The sequence below is a fragment of the Anolis carolinensis genome, unplaced genomic scaffold, assembly GCF_035594765.1.
Source record: "Anolis carolinensis isolate JA03-04 unplaced genomic scaffold, rAnoCar3.1.pri scaffold_14, whole genome shotgun sequence".
Lineage (NCBI taxonomy): Eukaryota > Metazoa > Chordata > Lepidosauria > Squamata > Dactyloidae > Anolis > Anolis carolinensis.
The window spans coordinates 10,568,412-10,588,695 of record NW_026943825.1 but is presented as its reverse complement, the minus strand read 5'-3'; the positions used below and the strand labels follow the sequence as shown (position 1 = coordinate 10,588,695).

Genomic DNA, 20,284 nt, shown 5'->3' with positions numbered 1-20,284 from the left:
GCGGCTTACAAATTACATTCACATACAATATTATTAGCATAGTACAATACTAGCATTAAATTACTATATTGTACTATATCATTACATTGTAATATTATTAGTAATATTACATTTAATATATAATATTTAATTAATATTATTAAATTAAATTGTATTATATATCTGTGGAATAATGTCCAGGGTGGGAGAAAGAACTCTTGCCTGTTGGAGGCAAGTGTGAATGTTGCGATTGGCCACCTTGATTAGCATTGAATAGCCAGGAAGCAGCCAGGCTTTGAAGCTGCAAGGCTATTCAATGCTAATCAAGCTGCCCAATTGCAACATTCACACTTGTCTCAAACAGACAAGAGTTCAATGTCTTGTCAAAGGCTTTCATGGCCAGGATCACAGGGTTGTTGTATGTTTTCCAGGCTGTATGGCCATGTTCCAGAAGTATTCACTCCTGACATTTTGCCCACAACTATGGCAAGCATCCCCAAAGGTTGTGAGTTCTTTCTCCTACCCTTGACATCATTCCACAGACCTATAAACCCCACTTGCCTAGTTTCCAACAGACCTCGCAACCTCTGAGGATGCCTGCCACAGATGTGGGTGAAACGTCAGGAGAGAATGCTTCTGGAACATGGCCATACAGCCCGGAAAACTCATAGCAACCCAACATGGAAAAAGTTTATTAAAATGCAAAAACGTTTTCTTTTTTTTTTGCGGGACATCCTACAGTCGTTTTGCTATGGTTTTTCAGCGAATATCTCATTGAGTCTCAACCAATTCAACATAGTTTGTGGCAGCTGCAGAAACAAAGTTTCTGGAGGATAACAACTACTTTTAAAGTACGTATCACACAATGAAACAAAATAATACCTTCAAACCAAGAACATAATTTTTTTTCCAAATTTTGTTGCATATTGTAATCTACAACTTGCAAGGATTGGCAACCCAACAAATCCTTTTACTGAAGACAGGTCTCCCAACTCAAGCAACACAGGGAACTCTTCCGCAATGGCTCCGCTTGTCTGAAACTCTGTCAACTCTTTTCTTCCAGGCGACGCCTTTCTGAGCAGCTGGCCCACACTCCGACAACGTTCAAGAGGGACCCCGAGGACCCATCTGCCGTCGCCCTGAAGGAGCCCTGGCAGGAGAAAGTCAGGTAAAGATCCAGCACCAATGGGCCAAGTTAGAGGCAGGCTGGAGAGATGAGTCCTGAAGGCCCAGAGCCAAATGAGTATCAGATGGGAGATGATCATATGCAGAGTCAGCAGAGCTGGGCTGGAGGGACCCTTAATAATAATATATCTTAATTGGGTTTTAATCAGGATATGATGTTTTAATTGATTATGTATTGCTGTTCAGTGTATTTGTATGAATTTTATATGCTGTACGCTACTTTGAATCCCATCCTCGGGAGAAAAGCGGGATAGAAATGAATAAATTATTATTATTAAGGTCCAGCCTGGCCACTTTATTCAGGGAAAGAGCCCAAAGCATTAGACCCCTAGAGTCCAAACCCTTAGGCTGGAAGACACCATCCAAGCCCTCCTTACAAATGGCCATCCAGTCTGTTAAAAAACATATCATAGAATCCTAGAGTTGGAAGAGACCCCAAGGGCCATCCAATCCATCCCCCCCTTTCTGCTGTGTAGAAAAACAAAACCAAATTTATTTATTTACTACATTTATATCCCGCCCTTCTCAACCTGAAGGGGACTCAGAGCAGCTTACAAATAATATTTACATGCAGTGTATTATTATCACTAGCATAGCACAACACTAGCACTATATACCAGCATATTGCACCACACCACTATACTGTAATATTGCCAGTAATATTACATGTAATAAATAATATATAATTAATATTATTATATTGTATTATTATTAGTATTATATTGCATTACATTATAATATTATTATCAATATTACATGTATATACAATATATTAATTATTATTTATTATTGTGAATTATATTGTATATTATATACAATTATATATATATATACTAGCTTTGCCCGGCCACGCGTTGCTGTGGCTCATAGGAATCATTTGTTGGCCAGGTGGAATAGCAGTAAATAGCCTTGCATTGTCAAAGCTTGGCCGTTTTCTTGTTATGGGAGTTCTTGTTTGGTGACCTGGATTGCAACGAATAGTGTTGGTGCAGCAGGTATGAATGGTGCAATTAGTCATCTTGATTAGCATTTAATAGCGTGGTAATGTGAAAGCCTGGCTGCTTCCTGCCTGGGGAAATCATGTGTTTGGAGGTGTTAGCTGGCCCTGATTGTTTCCTGGTTTGTAGCTCCAAACCGTGGTTGATCCCTGCCTGGTGGAATCCTTTGTTGGCCGGTGTTAGGTGGCACTAATTGTTTCCTGCTTTGTATGTTCGAAGCCTGGCTGATTCCTGCCTGGGGTAATCCTTTATTGGGAGGTGTTAACTGGGACTGATTGTTTTCTGTCTGCAGTAGACCTGTTTTCAGAGTATTGTTCTTTAGCAGCAAAACATTGCAACATTTACAACCAAAACATTGACTACTAAAAGGCAGACTGCCTTGGATAATACAGAACATTGGATAAGTAAGGAAGTTGGGGACAAACAGCGAGGGCCGCTGGGTGAGTTTTTCGGGGATGGTTGCCAAGATGGAGGCGGCGTCAGCGGCGGGAAAAGGAGCGCACGGGAGCGCCCGTTGGGGAGAGGGGTGGGGGTTGTTCTGTCCGCGTGCGGGATCGCTTTTGGCGCATGCGCAGATGGTTTGTTCCCGTTTTTTGGGTTTTTTAGCCCCCGTTTAGATTTCTGTTGTCGGGTTTTGTTGTACGAACCTAGGGGCAAGGTTGTTGGATGGTGTTCGCAAGTTTGGTGGTTCTGAGAGTTATAGTTTTGCTGCTTACTTCACGGCCCCCAGGCCATTACGTTTTTATATATATAGATATATACACACATATACATATACATATACATATATATATATATATATATAATACTATATTATTAGCATAGCATGTTAATGGGGGAAGGGGCCTCCAGCTGATGGTACAGAAGGCAAGATGCAAATGTCTTCCCAGCTTCCTCTCTTCGCTCTGGCCCCAGATGGCCTTCAAGGCTCTGCTTAAAAACTTCCAGAGAAAGCTACTCCATCATCAGAATTATTATTATCAAAGATGATTATTAGTGTTATAGAATCCTAGAATTGAAAGGGATCCAAAGGGCCATCCAGTCCACCCCCCTTCAGGAATACATAACCAAAGCCCTCCCAACAGATAACCATCCAGCCTCTGCTTAAAAATCTGCCGAGGAGTCTCCACCGGACTCCCAGGCAACGTATTCCATTGCCAAACAGGTCTTACCATCAGGAGGTTCTTTCTAATGTCTACGTGGAATTTATTTTCCTGCAATTTGAATCCATTGCATCCTACTCTCCAGAGCAGCAGAAAGCAAACTTGCCCCCTCCTCATTGTGACTTCCCTTCAAATATTTAAGTCATCCTTCTCTTTTTCAGGCTAAATATGCTCAGCTCCCTTAAGCCACTCCTCATAGGGAGACATGGTTTCCAGACCTTCACCCATTTTGGTTGCACTTCTCTGGACTCTTTCCGTCTTGTCAATCTCCTTCTTGAATTGTTTGGCTCAGAACTGGACAGAGGCAGAAGTGAGTGGGATAATGGTCAATGTCCTGCTGGAGATCCATGATCGAACTCTCATTTTTCTCTCCATAGGCGGATCCGGGAGGGGTCTCCGTACGGCCACCTGCCCAACTGGCGCCTGCTTTCTGTCATCGTGAAATGTGGCGACGATCTCCGGCAAGAGCTGCTGGCCTTCCAAGTTCTGAAACAGCTGCAGGTAGGAGAGTGATGCACGAGTTTCCTTGGTGGGTTGAGGCGTATTATTTGTATTTCATATAATCATAGAGTCCTGGAGTTAGAAGAGACCTTTGGGCCATCCAGTCCAACCCCTTTCTGCCAAGAAGCAGGAAAACCACATTGAAAGCACCCCCGACTTTCAATGAACACCCAGCCTCTGCTTCAAAATTTCCAAAGGAGGAGCCTCCACCACAGTCCAGGGCAGAGAGTTCCACTGCTAAACAGCTCTCTCTCACAGTGAGGAACTTCTTCCTAATGTTTAGGGGAATCTTCTTTCCTGTAGTTTGAGCTGTTGTTCCATGTCCAGGGCAGCAGAAAACAAGCCTGCTCCCTCCTCCCCATGACTCTCCCTCACATCTTGATCCCTGGCCATCATCCTGTCTCCTCTCAGCCTTCTCTTCTACAGGCTAAACATGCCCTGCTCTTTAAGCTGCTCCTCATACAGCTTGTTCTCCAGACCCTTGATCATTTGAGTCACCCTCCTCTGGACACATTCCAACTTTTCAACATCTCCCTTAATTTGCGGTGCCCAAAATTGGACACAGTGGTGTCCAGGTGTGGTCTGACCAAAGCAGAATAAAGGGATCTAGACACTTTGCTGCTGCTTTTCTCCCAGAGGAAACTCAAGACGGCCAACACTGTAAAAAGGTACAATATGTTATTTGAAACACAAAGCACATGAACATTAAAATCCAGTTAAACACAAGACTTATTCAAAATACATAGTTAAAACCAATGCAACCATTAACAAACTGTTAAGACTACATAAAACGCAGCAGCCCCCAGCTCAATCTTAAAAAACTTTCTACCTCAATAAAGTCTTAAAAAGGAAAGTATGGTATATAATATGTAAGTACTATGTTGGTAATGTAATATTATCTTCTGTATAAACAACTTTTAGTGGCACTTGTTATACAAGCTGCAAAAGAAGGGGATTATGGTGTCGTATTAACATCAATCTAAACTGGATTTGATTAGAAAGAGTGGTAGATCATAGTCCTGTCCCTATGGAATCTCTTACATTTACTAGTAGTATATATTGCAATGAATACTTTACTTAAGGTATCCACTACTTGTATTCTCATTCACTACATTAGTATAGTTCTTAACATAAAGGAATACACTTGGCAACACTTACAAAGGTATTAAGGAAAAACTATTCCTATTTATAGTTTAAATGCCAGTTATGTCAAATAGAAATAAAAACCAGACAAAGTCTTATTGTTGACTTAATAACAATCAAAATTGCTTTCGCAGCGTTGAATCGAGTTGAATAAACAGTTCTTAACATGCAGATGTACAATCAGTGGCGCAGTGGGTTAAACCTTTGTACTGGCAGGATTGCTGACTGAAAGGTCGGTGTTTTGAATCTGAGGAGAGCAGGTGAGCTCCCTCTGTCAGCTCCATGCAGAGACATGAGAGAAACCTCCCTCAAGGATGGTAAAACATCAAAGATCCAAACGACCCTTGAAAACGTCCTTGCAGATGGGCAATTCTCTCACACCAGAAACGACTTGCAGTTTCTCATGTCACTTCTGACACGGAAAAAAATATATATTAATTTTATTTCTGTTCCACCCTTCTCCACATAGGGACTCAAGGTAGCTAACAAAATTAACACATCTAATAAAAATTTAAAATAAGACAGACAAAAGTTGCCAATTAAAGGAAGGGACAAGGCTTCCATCCTTTTAATACATTAATTAATTAGATCCCTAGGAGATCTTGGGGCTGCATTGCTCAAGCAATAGAGTTGTTGTTGTTGTTATCTTTCTTTCTATCCTGCCTTTCTTCCCATATGGATTCAAGGCAGCAAACAAAATAAACACACCTAAAAAAATTAAAATAATATAGGTGTTACTATTATTGTATTTATTTATATTCTGCTTTTCTCTCCAACAAGGAAACTCAAAGTGGCCCACAGTACATTAAAAACCTTTCAGTACAGTTTAAAATTTACAAATACAGTAGAGTCTCACTAATCCAAGCTAAACGGGCCGGCAGAAGCTTGGATAAGCGAATATCTTGGATTATAAGGACTGATCAAGGAAAAGCCTATTAAACATCAAATTAGGTTATGATTTTACAAATTAAGCACCAAAACTTCATGTTATACAACAAATTTGACAGAAAAAGTAGTTCAATACGCAGTAATGTTATGTTGTAATTACTGTATTTATGAATTTAGCACCAAAATATCACGCTATATTGGAAACATTGACTACAAAAATGGCTTGGATTATCCAGAGGCTTGGATAAGCGAGGCTTGGATTAGTGAGACTCTACTATATATCTATTTCTATATCTTCTATATCTATATCTATCTATATATCTGTCTATATCTGTCTATCTATATCTATATCCATAATAAAAGTACAAACCCGTATGTGTGTATGTGGCACGGGTGTCTGCTCACACAGGCAGCCTCCGTCCTCCACAAACAGGCTCCAGTTCCCAGTGCTGAGGAGCCGCCAAGCCACTCCTTTCCACTGACATTGCGGTTACAGCGAGCGCCATGAACATGCAGCCCAAATCCTGCCAATGTCCTCCCCAAACACTATGGCCCACCACCCAAGGAATGCTTTCGTTTGGGGACCATTTCACCCTAGATTTTGCTTTTTCCTCCACCACAGGCAGGCATCCCAGGGTTCTCCATTGGTGTGAAATTTGCATGGCCCCACCCACTGCCCTTCCCTTTCAAATCTGTCTCCATAACAAACACAGCAGAACTGAGCTGCAACTACATGTGACTCCACATGGTGGAAGTTGTAGTTCACCCCACATCAAGTCAGAGCCCTGTGACTCCTACTGAGGAATTTAGAGGAGTTGTAGTTCACCTACACCCAGAACGCTATGAACCCAAACAATGATGGCTCTAGGCCAAACTTGCCATGCATACCCGATATGCCCAGATTTGAATATTGGTGGGTTTGGAGGGGAATTGGTCTGGACATTTGGGAGTAGTAGGTACTGGGATTTATAGTTCACCTGCAATCGAACCCCACCGATGATAGACCACACTTGGCACACAGAGCCCCCATAACCAATAGAACATATTGGACAAGTTTGAGGAAAAGGGAGTTATAGTTCACCTGCATCCAGAGAAACAGTGACCCCCACCGACAATAGACCAGGACCAAACTTTGCACAAAGAAGCCTCATGACCAACCGAACATACTGCAGGGGTTTGTGGGAATGGGCCTTGAATCTGGGAGTTGTAGTTCACCCGCATCCAAAGAGCACTGAACCCAGCCATCTGGGCCAAACTTGGTACACATACCCAAAATGGCCAACTTCGAATACTGGCAGGTTTGGGAGGATTGATCCACGATTCTGAGAATTGTAGTTCACTCACTCCAAACTGAGAATACCTAATATTCAAAGACAAACAGTGCCTTTCTCAAATGACCCAAGCACCGCTAGGTCCCCAAGCTAGTAAATATTAAAACAGAAGAAAATAAAATAAAATAAAATAAAAGGGACAAGGCTTCTGTCATTCATTTGTCTTTCCGTCCATTCATTCATTCTTTCCTTCCTTTCTTCCTTGGCCTCCTCTATTCGCAGTCCATCTGGGAGCAGGAGCGCGTCCCGCTTTGGATCAAGCCGTACAAGATCCTCGTCATCTCGGCCGACAGCGGCATGATTGAGCCAGTGGTCAACGCCGTCTCCATCCATCAGGTGAAGAAGCAGTCGCAGCTCTCCCTCCTGGACTACTTCCTCCAGGAGCATGGCAACTACACCACCGAAGCCTTCCTCACCGCCCAGCGCAACTTTGTCCAGAGCTGCGCCGGATACTGCCTGGTCTGCTACCTGCTCCAGGTCAAGGACAGGTAAGAGATTGAGAGACAGAGAAAGGCTTTTGGCCTGCTTATTAGGAATGTTTGTTAGCAACTCGATTCATATCTAGGGGGTTCCATTGTTGCCCAACTTGAATGTCCTTGAATAGCCTTGCAGCTTCAAAGACTGGCTGATTCATACCTAGGGGACTCCATTGTTGGTCAATTTGAATATCATTAAATAGCCTTGCAGCTTCAAAGCCTGACTGCTTCATGCCTGTAGGAATCCTTTCTAGGCCACCTTGAGTGCCACAAAGAAAACCCCCCACAGCAATGCGTGGCCAGGCACAGCTAGTACAACAATAAAAACACATCAACAGAATTGAAACCAGGAGAATACCGTATACTCGAAGATAAGCTGAGTTTTTCAACCCTTATTTATGAGCTGAAAAAGCCTCCTTCGGCTTATAATTGCGTCAAGGTCAAGGCCAGCAACAGGGCCTGCAGGCTATTGCTTGCAATATGTCATCTATTTCTTTCTTCTACCTTATCAGTGTGTTTTCTTTTGCAAAGCCTCCCTGGCTCTTAATCAAGGGAATGTTTTGATAAGAGAAAGACACGCTTGCAAGTCAGAAAGAAGAAAAATATATATTCATTAATCTTATGAAAACATTTTCTCCTGAAATATGTATTAAACTCTGCTACAAATATATAGGCATTAACCCCTTGTAAGCTTTTGCCATCTCTATGTACCTTTATATGTGTATGTATCTATATACATTAATTTTATATATGAATTTCCACTCATATGTTTGCAGATCTTTGCAAATACTTTATACATATAGATCCATGTACTTGTGTATCTGTAGCCATACAGACACATTATTTTTATATATGAATTTACCCTCATATGTTTGCAAGTCTATGCAAATCTATATATATAAAAGAGTGATGGCATCACGGCAACCCACAAAACAACAAAACTACAGGCCCCCCAACCTCGAAATTTGACAACACAACCCATCATCCACGCCTCTAGGTTGATACAACAAAAAGAAAAGAAAAATAAAGTCCTAATTAGAGAGAGAGAAATCATTGCTTTTATCCAATTGCTGCCAGTTAGAAGGCTAAGCTCCTCCAACTTGGTCTCCTAGCAACCCAATAAAAAATAATAAAAAACACTAAAAAATTAATATAATAAAATACTATAATAACAGAAAATAACTAAAAATAATACAAGAAAATAATAAAATATAATAAATAAAAATATAACTCACAATAAAATTAATAAAAATGCAAATAACGTCAAATAAAAATTACACAACAATTTTTAACCAATACCACCACCACTTTGCCACAGCAACGCGTGGCCGGGCACAGCTAGTGTAATATATAACATATAATTAATATTATTATATGGTATTATTAGTAGTATTATATTTTATAACATGATAATATTATTATCAATATTATATGTATATACAATATATTATATGATTAAAACTGATATAAAACATTATATTATAAAACTGAGGGCAGGGGCCAGGTAAATGACCTTGGAGGGCCGCATCCGGCCCCCGGGTCTTAGTTTGGGGACCCCTGTTGTAGTTGTTTCTCTTAGTCTGTTTATCCCGTTGTGTTTATATTAGTGATCTGCTTTGTTGTTTATTTGTTTGTTTATTCATTTACTACATTTATACCCCACCCTCTCTCACCCCGAAGGGGACTCAGAGCGGCTTACAAGTTGTATGTACATCTATCTATATATATAAAAGGGCAATGAAATTTCGGCCTAGGACAAACCAACAAAACGACACATCCTAGAAACACTAAACTTGGCAGCACAACCCCTCATCCATGCCTCTACGTTCATACAACAAAAAGAAAAGAAAAATAAAGTCCTCATTAGAGGGAGAGGAATAATTGTTTTTATCCAATTGCTGCCAGTTAGAAGGCTAACTGGCTAGAAGGGGACAGGCAGAGTTAGACCTCACTTAGGCCTCTTCCACACTGCCTATAAAATACAGATTATCTGATTTTAACTGGATTATATGGCAGTGTAGACTCCAAGGCCCTTCCACACATCTATATAACCCATTTATAATGGACTTAACGTCAGGGGAAAACCTTTACCCTTTACCTTAACTACCACCAATTTCTCAATACTTTATTTCCCATACCACCATACTTCGCCACAGCAACGCGTGGCCGGGCAAAGCTAGTATCTATATAAAGAGAGATGTCTGGGTAGATATGAATATATTCTTACCTACCTATATATATGGCTTGCAAATATTGTAGGGGAAATGCACACACACACACACACACACACACACAGAGGGGATTTGTAAATAATATATAGATTTCCCCCTGCAAATAGATTAATTTAATATATGAATTTTCCCCTCATATGTTTGCAAGTCTCTGCAAGTCCTATAAAGATATAATTCTCTCTATATCTAGATATAGGCCTTTTAAATATGCACAGATGTCTAGATAGATGTAATCATGGATAAATGGGACTTGCAAGTATTGTAGGAGGGAAATGCACAGAGGATTTGCAAACTTTTCAGGGGGGAAATGCAAATGTGAAATTAGTATATATAATTATAGAGCTACATCTAGCTCTGCATTGATTACATAGGCATTGAATGTTTGCCTGTTGCTATGTTGGAAGCTGGCCTGAGTCCCCATGTGGAGATAGGGTGGGATCCAAATGAAGTTTTTATTATTATTATTATTATTATTATTATTATTATTATTATTATTAAGTTATTGTTGATACCATATTGTTTTTGTGGCCCCTACTTTTCCACTTATAGAGCTAGTTTATTGTTTTTCTTTGAAATACGGTAAATATTCAAAAACATTTAACCTACTGATGCCTCGATTAATGAAATTTTATTGGTATCTATTTTTATTTTGAAATTTACCCATAGCTGCTGCATTTCCCACCCTCGGCTTATACTCGAGTCAATAAGTTATCCCAGTTTTTTGTGGTAAAATTAGGCTTATGCCTCGGCTTATATTCGGGTTGGCTTATACTCGAGTATATACTGTAATAATAACTAGATATTCCGAGGGTAAAATTGTGTAGAACTCTGAATAGGACTCCTAGGAGGTATAAGGGCGATCAAAACTAGGGGCGAAGGAGCAATCTCAGTAAACACTAAAAGCATAAAGGGTAAGGAACAGTGATAAAGTGCAATAACTGATATTGAATTGTAAGCGGGCTGGTGGGACTGCTTACTCCAAAGCGCACCGGAACATCCACGTCTTTAGGTCTTTGCTAAATGCAACATTAACTCAACCAACAGCTCATTCTTTCTCCCTTTTTGTTTCTTCCCCCTCAAATCAGACACAACGGCAACATCTTACTAGACGCCGAAGGGCACATCATCCACATTGACTTCGGCTTCATCCTCTCCAGCTCCCCACGGAATTTGGGCTTTGAGACCTCGGCTTTCAAGCTCACCTCCGAGTTTGTGGATGTGAGTTTGGGGTAGAGCTGGCATATGTTCCCTTGCTTGTCTCTTCATCTGCCGTTCTTTCTTTCTTCTTTTTTTTTGAGTAATCATTTTTATTTATTTCATGTGAGTATAGTACATTGAAAGTGGGAAAACAAGTAGTAACTTAAGAGATAGTAGGAAATAAGGAGGATAGATGAAGAGATGAGGGAGGGGGGAAGATAAATACATATATCTATATATAAAAAGAATTGATATATATATATATATAGGAAAAAAGAAAGAAAAAGACACAAAAAAATAATAGAAAAAAAATAGTAGTGCTCTTGATTATGGTTTGACTTCCCATCTTGGTTTAGGATATTCTTTTTTCTCGTTCTCTTGACGTTTCTTTGATATTCTTCTGTTTGGATCATTTTTATATGTAGGACAGGTCTATCATAAGGTCTGTTCTTCTTTTTCTCATAAATTTTATAAAGCATGTCCAGTCGGTTTTATTTTTCCCTTCTCTTAACTCAAGGGTCCTCAAACTTTTTAAGTGGAGGGCCGATACATGGTCCCTCAGATTGTTGAGGGACCGAATTATCATTTGGAAAAAAAAAAACCAAATTCCTATGCTCACTGCACATGTCTTATTTGTAGTGCAAAAAAAAAACCACAACCCAGCAACAATTACTTATTTATTTATTTACTACATTTATACCCCACCCTCTCTCACCCCGAAAGGGACTCAGAGAGGCTTACAAGTTGTATGCACATACAATATATTATATTATTAGCATAGCACAATATTAGCATTATATATTACTATATTATACTATACCATTATACAATAATATTATTAGTAATATTACATTTAATATATAATATATAATTAATATGATTATATTATACAATATTATCATATTGTATTATTATTATTATTATTATTATTATTATTATTATTAGCCACCCTGAGTCCCCTATTGGGTGAGAAGGGCGGGGTAGAAATACTGTAATAAATAAATTAATAAATAAATATTATATTGTATTTTGTTATAATATTATTATCAATATTATATGTATACACAATATATCATATTATTACCATATCATTCATTTACAATATTTCATTACAATATTAGTAAATGAAAGAACAATACAATATTTAAAAATAAAAATAATTTTAACCAACATACTGTAAACTTATCAGGATTTCAGTGGGAAGTGTTGGCCTGCTTCTGCCAATGAGATAATCAAGTAGGATTGTTGGTATTGTGCCTTTAAGTCATTTCAGACTTTGGGCGAGCCTAAGTCTAAAACTGAGGGTGGGGGCCAGGTAAATGGCTTTGGAGGGCTGCATCTGGCCCCTGGGCCTTAGTTTGGGGACCCCTGTCTTAACTTTTGTGTTAAGCTATCCATTTGAATTATATCCCACATTTTACTCAGCCATTCCTCTGTGGTTGGAAGTCTTTTCCCCTTCCATACTTTTGCTAATGTGAGTCTAGCCGCTGTACTTATGTGAAAGAAGATTCTATCTGCATTTTTATTAAATTTTGGATTTGTAAAGCCTAATAGATACAATTCTGCCTTCCTTTCTTATCCTTTCTTCTTTCCTTGTTTTCCCAGGTCATGGGCGGCCTGGATGGCGACATGTTCAACTACTACAAAATGCTTATGTTGCAAGGTCTCATCGCGGCCCGGAAGCACATGGACAAAGTTGTACAGATTGTGGAAATCATGCAACAAGGTACCGAAGGTTTGGGAGTTGTCTTTTTTGGGAGGAAGAGGGGGTGCATCTGAAAAAACACACCCAAAATGGATAAGTTATCCCCCTTTCCCACCTAGGTGTATCTCCTTCACAGAATCCCTCCCAAAAATGCCAAGGATTCATGGAGAGACTTCCCAGAGACCAATGTTGGAATGACATCAAGGGCCAGTCTTTATTTATGACTGGCTTGGGTACCTGGCTGGGTACCTGGTTATTGGAAAAAGGCATTGTTTTTTTGAGGTGTTAGGTAATATCATGTAGTAGTAACACTGTTTATTAGAAAAAAGCCAGTCTTTGTTTTTGGTTTTTATGAATGCTCCCATTAGAAAATACGTAAGGATATGGGTGAACTACAATTCCCAGAATCGTGGGTCAATCTTCCCCAAACCCCGTCTGTATTCACAGTTGGCCATGTTGTATCTATGTGCCAAGTTTGGTCCAGATCTGACATCGATTGGGTGCTGTACCCTCTGGATAAGGGTGAACTACAATTCCCAAAATCAAGGTCAATTCCTGCAAACCCCTGCAGTATGTCATGGGGCTTATCTGTGCCAAATTTGGTCCCGGTCCATTTTCAGGGGGGGTTACAATTTCTCTGGATTCAGGTGAACTACAACTCCCAGATTCCCTGGGCAATCATCCCCAAACTCTGCCTGTATTCATAGTTGTGGATGTTGTGTCTGTGTTCCAAGTTTGGTCAAGATCCATTATTGATGGGGGTTCAGAGTGCTCTGGATGTAGGGTGAACTACAACTCCCACGTGGGTGGGTTAGTCCTCCCGCAAACTCTTCCAGTATGTTCAGTTGGTCAGCAGGGTTCTGTGTGCCATGTTTGGTCAATTCCCGAAACCCCTCCAGTATGTTCTGTTGGCCATAGAGGTTTTGTGTCCCAAGTTTTGTCGATGCCCATCATTTGTGGGGGTTGTAGAGATCTGCAGAAGTGGGTGAAAGTACTGTAAATCCCATCATCTGTGGTCCATCCTCTCCCTACCCTCACCAGGACATAAAGTGCATCATAGGGAGTCTGTGTGCCAAATTTGGTCCAGGTGCATCATTCATGGGGGTTGCAGTGGTCTCAGGAAGTGAGTTTAGGTACTGTAAATCCCATCATCCATGGTCCATCCTCCCCCAAACCAACCTGTAATGTCAGGAAAAGCACAATCATGTGGCAAGAACGAGAGATCGTATTTCCACATGTGGTGGACTTGTGAAAAGGCCCAAAAATATTGGAGAAATATACAAAAAATTAGAAAAAATATTAGAAATCAAAATACCATTTAAAGCAGAAATATTTCTGTTAGGGATACATGACATAAAATTAGAAAACAACGAAGATAAGATACTGTTTTTATTAATAACAGTGGCAAGAATTTGTTATGCCAAACTATGGAAGGAGAAAGAGATTCCAGAGGATGATGCTTGGATGATAAAGGTGCTTGACATAAGAAATATGGACAGACTGACTTTTCTACTAGCAAAAAATAAAGGAATCCCAATTAAAGCAACAAATTGGAATAAAGTGATGGAAGAACAAAAACAGACTGAGAAGAAAAGAAGAAAGTTGAAGGGAAAAAAAGGGGGATAGAAGGAGAGAGAAGGAAAGATAACTCCAACAGAAGGGAAAAATAAAAAATAAGAAGAAAAGGAGAATAGAATTAAAAGAGGTTTAGGAATGGGAAAAAAAGAGATAGGTGAACCACCCTGATGAAACTGCCGAGAAGTCACTTTTTTAAATTTCTTTTTTTTTCTTTCTCTCTTTATTTTTTTCTCTTTTTTCATTTCTTGCTTCCTCCTCCTGCTTATTTTCTCTTCTGTGCTGGGAGGATACTTTTAATGATTTGTAAAACCAATAAAGATTTTTTTTTTAAAAAAAAGGAAAAGCACAATCATCAAAGCACCCCTGGATCTCCTTTCCTGCTATTTGAACCCATTGGCCCACTTTGGGACCTTCCGGTTGTGTCGAAGGGCTCCCAATGTCGCAGTGTATAGAAGTAACCAGCACTTGTGTCAGTTTGTCCTTTAGGTTGCCAACGGTGCTTAGGAGAAGCACAGGCGAGTCAGAGTCCTACAGTAGCGCAGGTCATCTGTGAGTGTCGAGAGCAGCGAGATCAGATAAGTGAGCCAGTCTGTACAAAAAGTTAAGCCCTTCCTTACTCTTTTAAGCAGACCAGAGAAGAGAAGCAAACGAAATGGCACAACTGTCAAACAAAATGCAATCCCCCTACATTTCGGCATTGGCTGAGGTTGAGCTCTCCAAATACAGTGGGGGAAAAAAGTATTTATACCAATTGTACAAGTTCTCCCACATAAAAAGATGAGAGAGGCCTGTAATTGACATCATAGGTAGACCGCAACTATGAGAGACAACATGAGAAAACACATTCAGAAAATCACATTGTCTGATTTTTCATGAATTTATTTGCAAATTATGGTGGAAAATAAGTATAAGGGGAGGTATACAGAGGCTCAGCCCTGTCTCACGCTCTTGGGAAGTAGCCCCGCCCCCACCCCTAGCCCTGCCCTTTAGTCCTAAAAGGCCTCAGGAGAGGTATAGAGGCTCAAACCTGTCTCGCGCTCTTGGGAAGAAGCCACACCCACTCCTCTAGCTCCGCCCCCTGTGTCCTAACAGGAGCCTCAGGTGCTCAGCCCTGTCTCCGGCACTCGGGAAGAGGCCCCGCCCCTCCTCTGCCCCCCCCCCCCCTGTGTCCTAATAGGTGCCATCACCGCCCCCCTGGATTGCAGCAGGGGGTGGTAGCGCCCACTTTGGGAATCACTGATTTAGGTTGTCCTTCTCTGCAAACATTCCAGTTTCTCAATATACCATATATACTCGAGTATAAGCCGACCCAAATATAAGCCGAGGCACCTAATTTTACCACAAGAAAACTGGGAAAACATTGACTCCAGTATAAGCCGAGGGTGGTAAATTTCAGAAATAAAAACAGATCCCAATAAAATTACATTAATTGGGGCATCAGTAGGTTAGTTTTTGAATATTTACATAAAGCTCTAATTTAAGATAAGACTGTCCCAACTCTGATCAAATCATTATTCTCGTCTTCTAAAATGTAAATGTACTTATGTGTCCTTTTACCCTGTTTCTCCTAAAATAAGACATCCCCAGAAAATAAGACCTAGTAGAGTTTTTGCTGAATTGCTAAATATAAGGCCTCCCCCGAAAGTAAGACCTAGCAAAGTTTTTGTTTGGAAGCATGCCCGCAGAACAGAACACCAGAGCATGCAGAATTGGAAAATGTACATAAAGTGTTATACATGGAAATATTGGTAGTAACGAGAAATTCTTTATAGGATTCACAGTTTGTCTGGTTATGCTGTACAGTATATAATAAATGTTCATTGTTTTGTTCAACAATAAATGCGAATTCTTCTTCATGGAAAAATAAGACATCCCCTAAAAATAAAAACCTAGAGCATCTCTGGGAGCAAAAATGTCTTATTTTCGGGAAAAAATGGTAATAATAATAGAGTAAAATAATAAATATAATAATAATAAGATCAGAGTGAAATAATAAATGTATTAATAATAATAATAAAATAGAGTAAAATAAATGTAATAGTAGCAACAATAATAGAGAAAAATAATAAATGTAATAATACCAATAATAATAGAGAAAAATAATAAATGTACCATATATTCTCGAGTATAAGCTGACCCAAATATAAGCCAACTAGGACTCTCACCCGAGTATAAGCCGAGGGGGGCTTTTTCAGTCTTAAAAAAAGGGCTGAAAAACTAGGCTTATACTCAAGTAACAACAACAACAACTCTTTATTGATTAGTAAGTTTTGACCATATCAAAACATGTAAAACATACAAAACGTACACCCTTACCCATACATACAGTAAAATCATGTAAAAACAAGGCATCCTGGCCTACTAGCCTACCAACCCACTCCTTGGTAGTTGAGCAAGTACAGAATAAAAAGATTGAAATTAAGATTAATTATTCCCTTAAGGCAAGGTTTAAGCGGGGACAAGGGTGAGTAAAACTAGTGGCTTGTCCATAGTAAAATTTTAAATTTGGATTTTGTTATTGGCATTAATATCACAGCTGTCCACTTCCATCTTCTCGCGGATGGCCAGCGCTTTTTGTGTAAAAAGGGTCAGTTTTAAAATAGAGTTTTTATCTGAACCCCGTAGAAGGATGTGCAGTTTATCCTTATTCTCTAAATGAGTGTGGTTCTCAAGCAGAGGCTCTAAATAAAATGATCGAATACTCAAGTATATACAGTACAGTAGAGTCTCACTTATCCAAGCTAAACGGGCCGGCAGAAGCTTGGATAAGCGAATATCTTGGATAATAAGGAGGGATTAAGGAAAAGCCTATCAAACATCAAATTAGGTTATGATTTTACAAATTAAGCACCAAAACATCATGTTTTACAACAAATTTGGCAGAAAAAGCAGTTCAATACGCAGTAATGTTATGTTGTAATTACTGTATTTATGAATATAACACCAAAATATCACGATATATTGAAAACATTGACTACAAAAATGGCTTGGATAATCCAGAAACTTGGATAAGCGAGGCTTGGATAGGTGAGACTCTACTGTACTTGTTGAATTGTTTTGCCCAGAACTGGACACAGTGTTATTGCAGGTGAGACCCGACCAAAGCAGAGTAGGGTGCAACTATGACTTCCCTCAATCTCGACACTAGACTCCTATTGATGCAGCACAGAATTGCGTTGGACTTTTCAGCGTCTGTGTGGCCCTATTGACGCTCAGGTGCCAGAGCTAGGAAGGAGCCATGAAGAGAGTTCCATCTTGTCTCTTTGCATCAGCTGAAGGCCCCTCCCCGCAATAACATGCTATGCTAGTTTTATATATATGTATACATATGTGTGTATGTATATATAACCGTAACTGCGCTCCATGCAGTCAGGCTAGCCACATGACCTTGGAGGTGTCTACGGACAACACCGGCTCTAAGGCTTAGAAATGGAGATGAGCACCAACCCACAGAGTAGGACATGACTGGACTTAACGTCAGGGGGAAACCTTTAACCTTGTGTGTGTGTGTGTGTGTGTGTGTGTGTGTGTGTGTATATACATATACAGTAGAGTCTCACTTATCCAACATAAACGGGCCGGCAGAACGTTGGATAAACGAATATGTTGGATAATAAGGAGGCATTAAGGAGAAGCCTGTTAAACATCAAATTAGGTTATGATTTTACAAATTAAGCACCAAAACATCATGTTTAACAACAAATTTGACAGAAAAAGTAATTCAATACACTGTAAAGCTATGTAGTAATTACTGTATTTACGAATTTAGCACCAAAATATCATGATGTATTGAAAACATTGACTACAAAAATGCGTTGGATAATCCAGAATGTTGGATAAGCGAGTGTTGGATAAGTGAGACTCTACTGTATTAAAATAAATATAGCGTCCCTACTTTGCAGATTTTCACTTATTGCGGGTGGTCCTGGAACCTGACCCCAGCGATAAGTGAGGGAACACTGTACAATATTATACTAATAATAATATAATATATTAATTATATATTATATATTAAATGTAATATTACTCGTCCATGAGGTCACGAAGAGTCGGAAACGACTATATATATATATATACACACACACATACATACACACAATATAATTTACAATAATATATAATAATTATAACATATTGTATATACATATAATATTCATAATATTATATTGTAATATGATATAATACTAATAATACAATATGATAATATTAATTATATATTATATTTTACATGTAATATTACTAATAATATTACAGTATATTGATACAGTACAATATAGTAATTTATTACCAGTATTGTACTATGCCAATGATGGGCAACCTTTTGCGCTTGGTGTGTCAAAATTCACTAAAAAAACCTAGCATGACTTGGGTGGTGTGTCACTTTGAGAAAAAAAATTTTTTTGCAATAGGTATAGTTTAAATAACAAAAATATATAATTGTAATATATAACTGTATTTAATAAATCAAAAACCAAATTTGGCCACAAAATATATAGTCATCCAATCAATCTGCATGCGGCAGCGTGTCAGCAAAAATGGCTAGGCGTGTCAGTGCTGACATACGTGTCATAGGTTGGCCATCACTGTACTATGCTAATAATATAATACAAAAATGTAAATTTAATTTGTAAGCCACTCTGCATCCCCTTTGGGGTGAGAAGGGCGGGATATAAATGTAGTAAATAAGTAATAAATAAATATTGGCTCACGTCCCGCTTGTGCGGGAGACTCTGAACGCGCTTGTCTCCTCTTCAGGTTCCCAGCTGCCCTGCTTCCACGGCTCCAGCACCATCCGCAACCTGAAGGAGCGCTTCCACATGAACATGACGGAGGAGCAGCTCCAGCTGCTGGTGGAGCAGATGGTGGACGGCTCCATGCGCTCCATCACCACCAAGCTCTACGACGGCTTCCAGTACCTCACCAACGGCATCATGTGACCGGGCCCTCGCTCTTTGCGCCCCTTCTCCCAAAACGCGGGGCACGGTGTGCGGAGGGAGAGGGGAACCGACGGGCTCTCTTCCCCTTCCCTTTCCTGTCTTGAGGAGCACAAGACGTCCCAGCGGCCATCGTTCACTCGGATTTCTTTTTAGACACCTGAGGTGGTGGCATTGGGCGTTTCTGGGGTTTGGGGATGTCGGCCGCGGAAGGAGGAACCTCGAAAACCCTTGGACGAGAAACAAAAACCTCTGGGAATTGGCTTGGGAAGCCGCCAGCAGGGATGGATCCTTCCGGACGTTGTGGAGAAACGAGAAAACAATTCCGCACGGAACCATGTGCCTGGCGTGCACCCATCCCTCCCTCCCTCCCTTCCTCCCTCCCAGATCTTTTATTTCAGTATTATGATACCTCTTCACATTCTCCGGACTTTTTCTCTTCCCTCCGCATCTCACAAATGTTTTCTTGGGGGTCCAGGTGAGATGGGGAGGGAAGGAGGGAGTGAAAAAAGGGAGAGAGAAAGAAAGCGAGAAAGGGATTTGTTCCGGCGCAGGGTCAAGGAATGCCGCTGTTTCTGAGCCTCCGTTTTTCTTACTTCCTTCCCCTCCTCCCCGCTTTCAACCAGCGCATGTGGGGTGTTTTTTTTCATGTGTGTGCATTTTCCGTCAAGACGATTAAATTCCCTCCCCTCCACTGTCTCCACCCATGTTGAATTTTGTTTTAATTCCCCTTTATGGCACATTTCACAACACAGAGGTGGGGAATTTCACGACACATTTGTCCAAATGGGTTGAAACGTCCCACCCTTCCAAGAGCACTGTCATAACACATTGTGGGGAAGATGCCACAGAAAAGCACCCCGGATTTTCCTCTCCCACCTTCTGTTTCTTGTGTGTGTGTCTCTCTCTGTTGCACGGTTTGCTATGTGGGACAACACTCCACTTTTGGGTCACGTTGCCATTGATAGCCGAAGC

The 20,284-nt window shown here is 40.1% G+C and overlaps 1 protein-coding gene across 7 annotated transcripts in view; it reads left to right on the top strand.

The window, feature by feature from the left end:
• pi4kb (phosphatidylinositol 4-kinase beta) overlaps positions 1-20,008 on the top strand; it is an 82,734-nt gene extending 62,726 nt beyond the window's left edge. For 3 of the 7 annotated variants that reach the window (XM_062965157.1, XM_062965159.1, XM_062965158.1), the window contains 7 exons: positions 1,043-1,147; positions 3,703-3,826; positions 7,411-7,676; positions 10,981-11,113; positions 12,698-12,818; positions 14,850-14,975; positions 19,131-20,008. In XM_062965157.1, coding sequence (XP_062821227.1) covers positions 1,043-1,147; positions 3,703-3,826; positions 7,411-7,676; positions 10,981-11,113; positions 12,698-12,818; positions 14,850-14,975; positions 19,131-19,312 — 1,057 coding nt within the window. In that variant the 3' untranslated portion in view covers positions 19,313-20,008. The remainder of the gene's footprint in view (positions 1-1,042; positions 1,148-3,702; positions 3,827-7,410; positions 7,677-10,980; positions 11,114-12,697; positions 12,819-14,849; positions 14,976-19,130) is intronic. The other 4 variants (XM_062965160.1, XM_062965164.1, XM_062965162.1 and 1 more) reach the window with 2 other exon arrangements.
• The last annotated feature ends 276 nt before the right edge of the window (positions 20,009-20,284 follow it).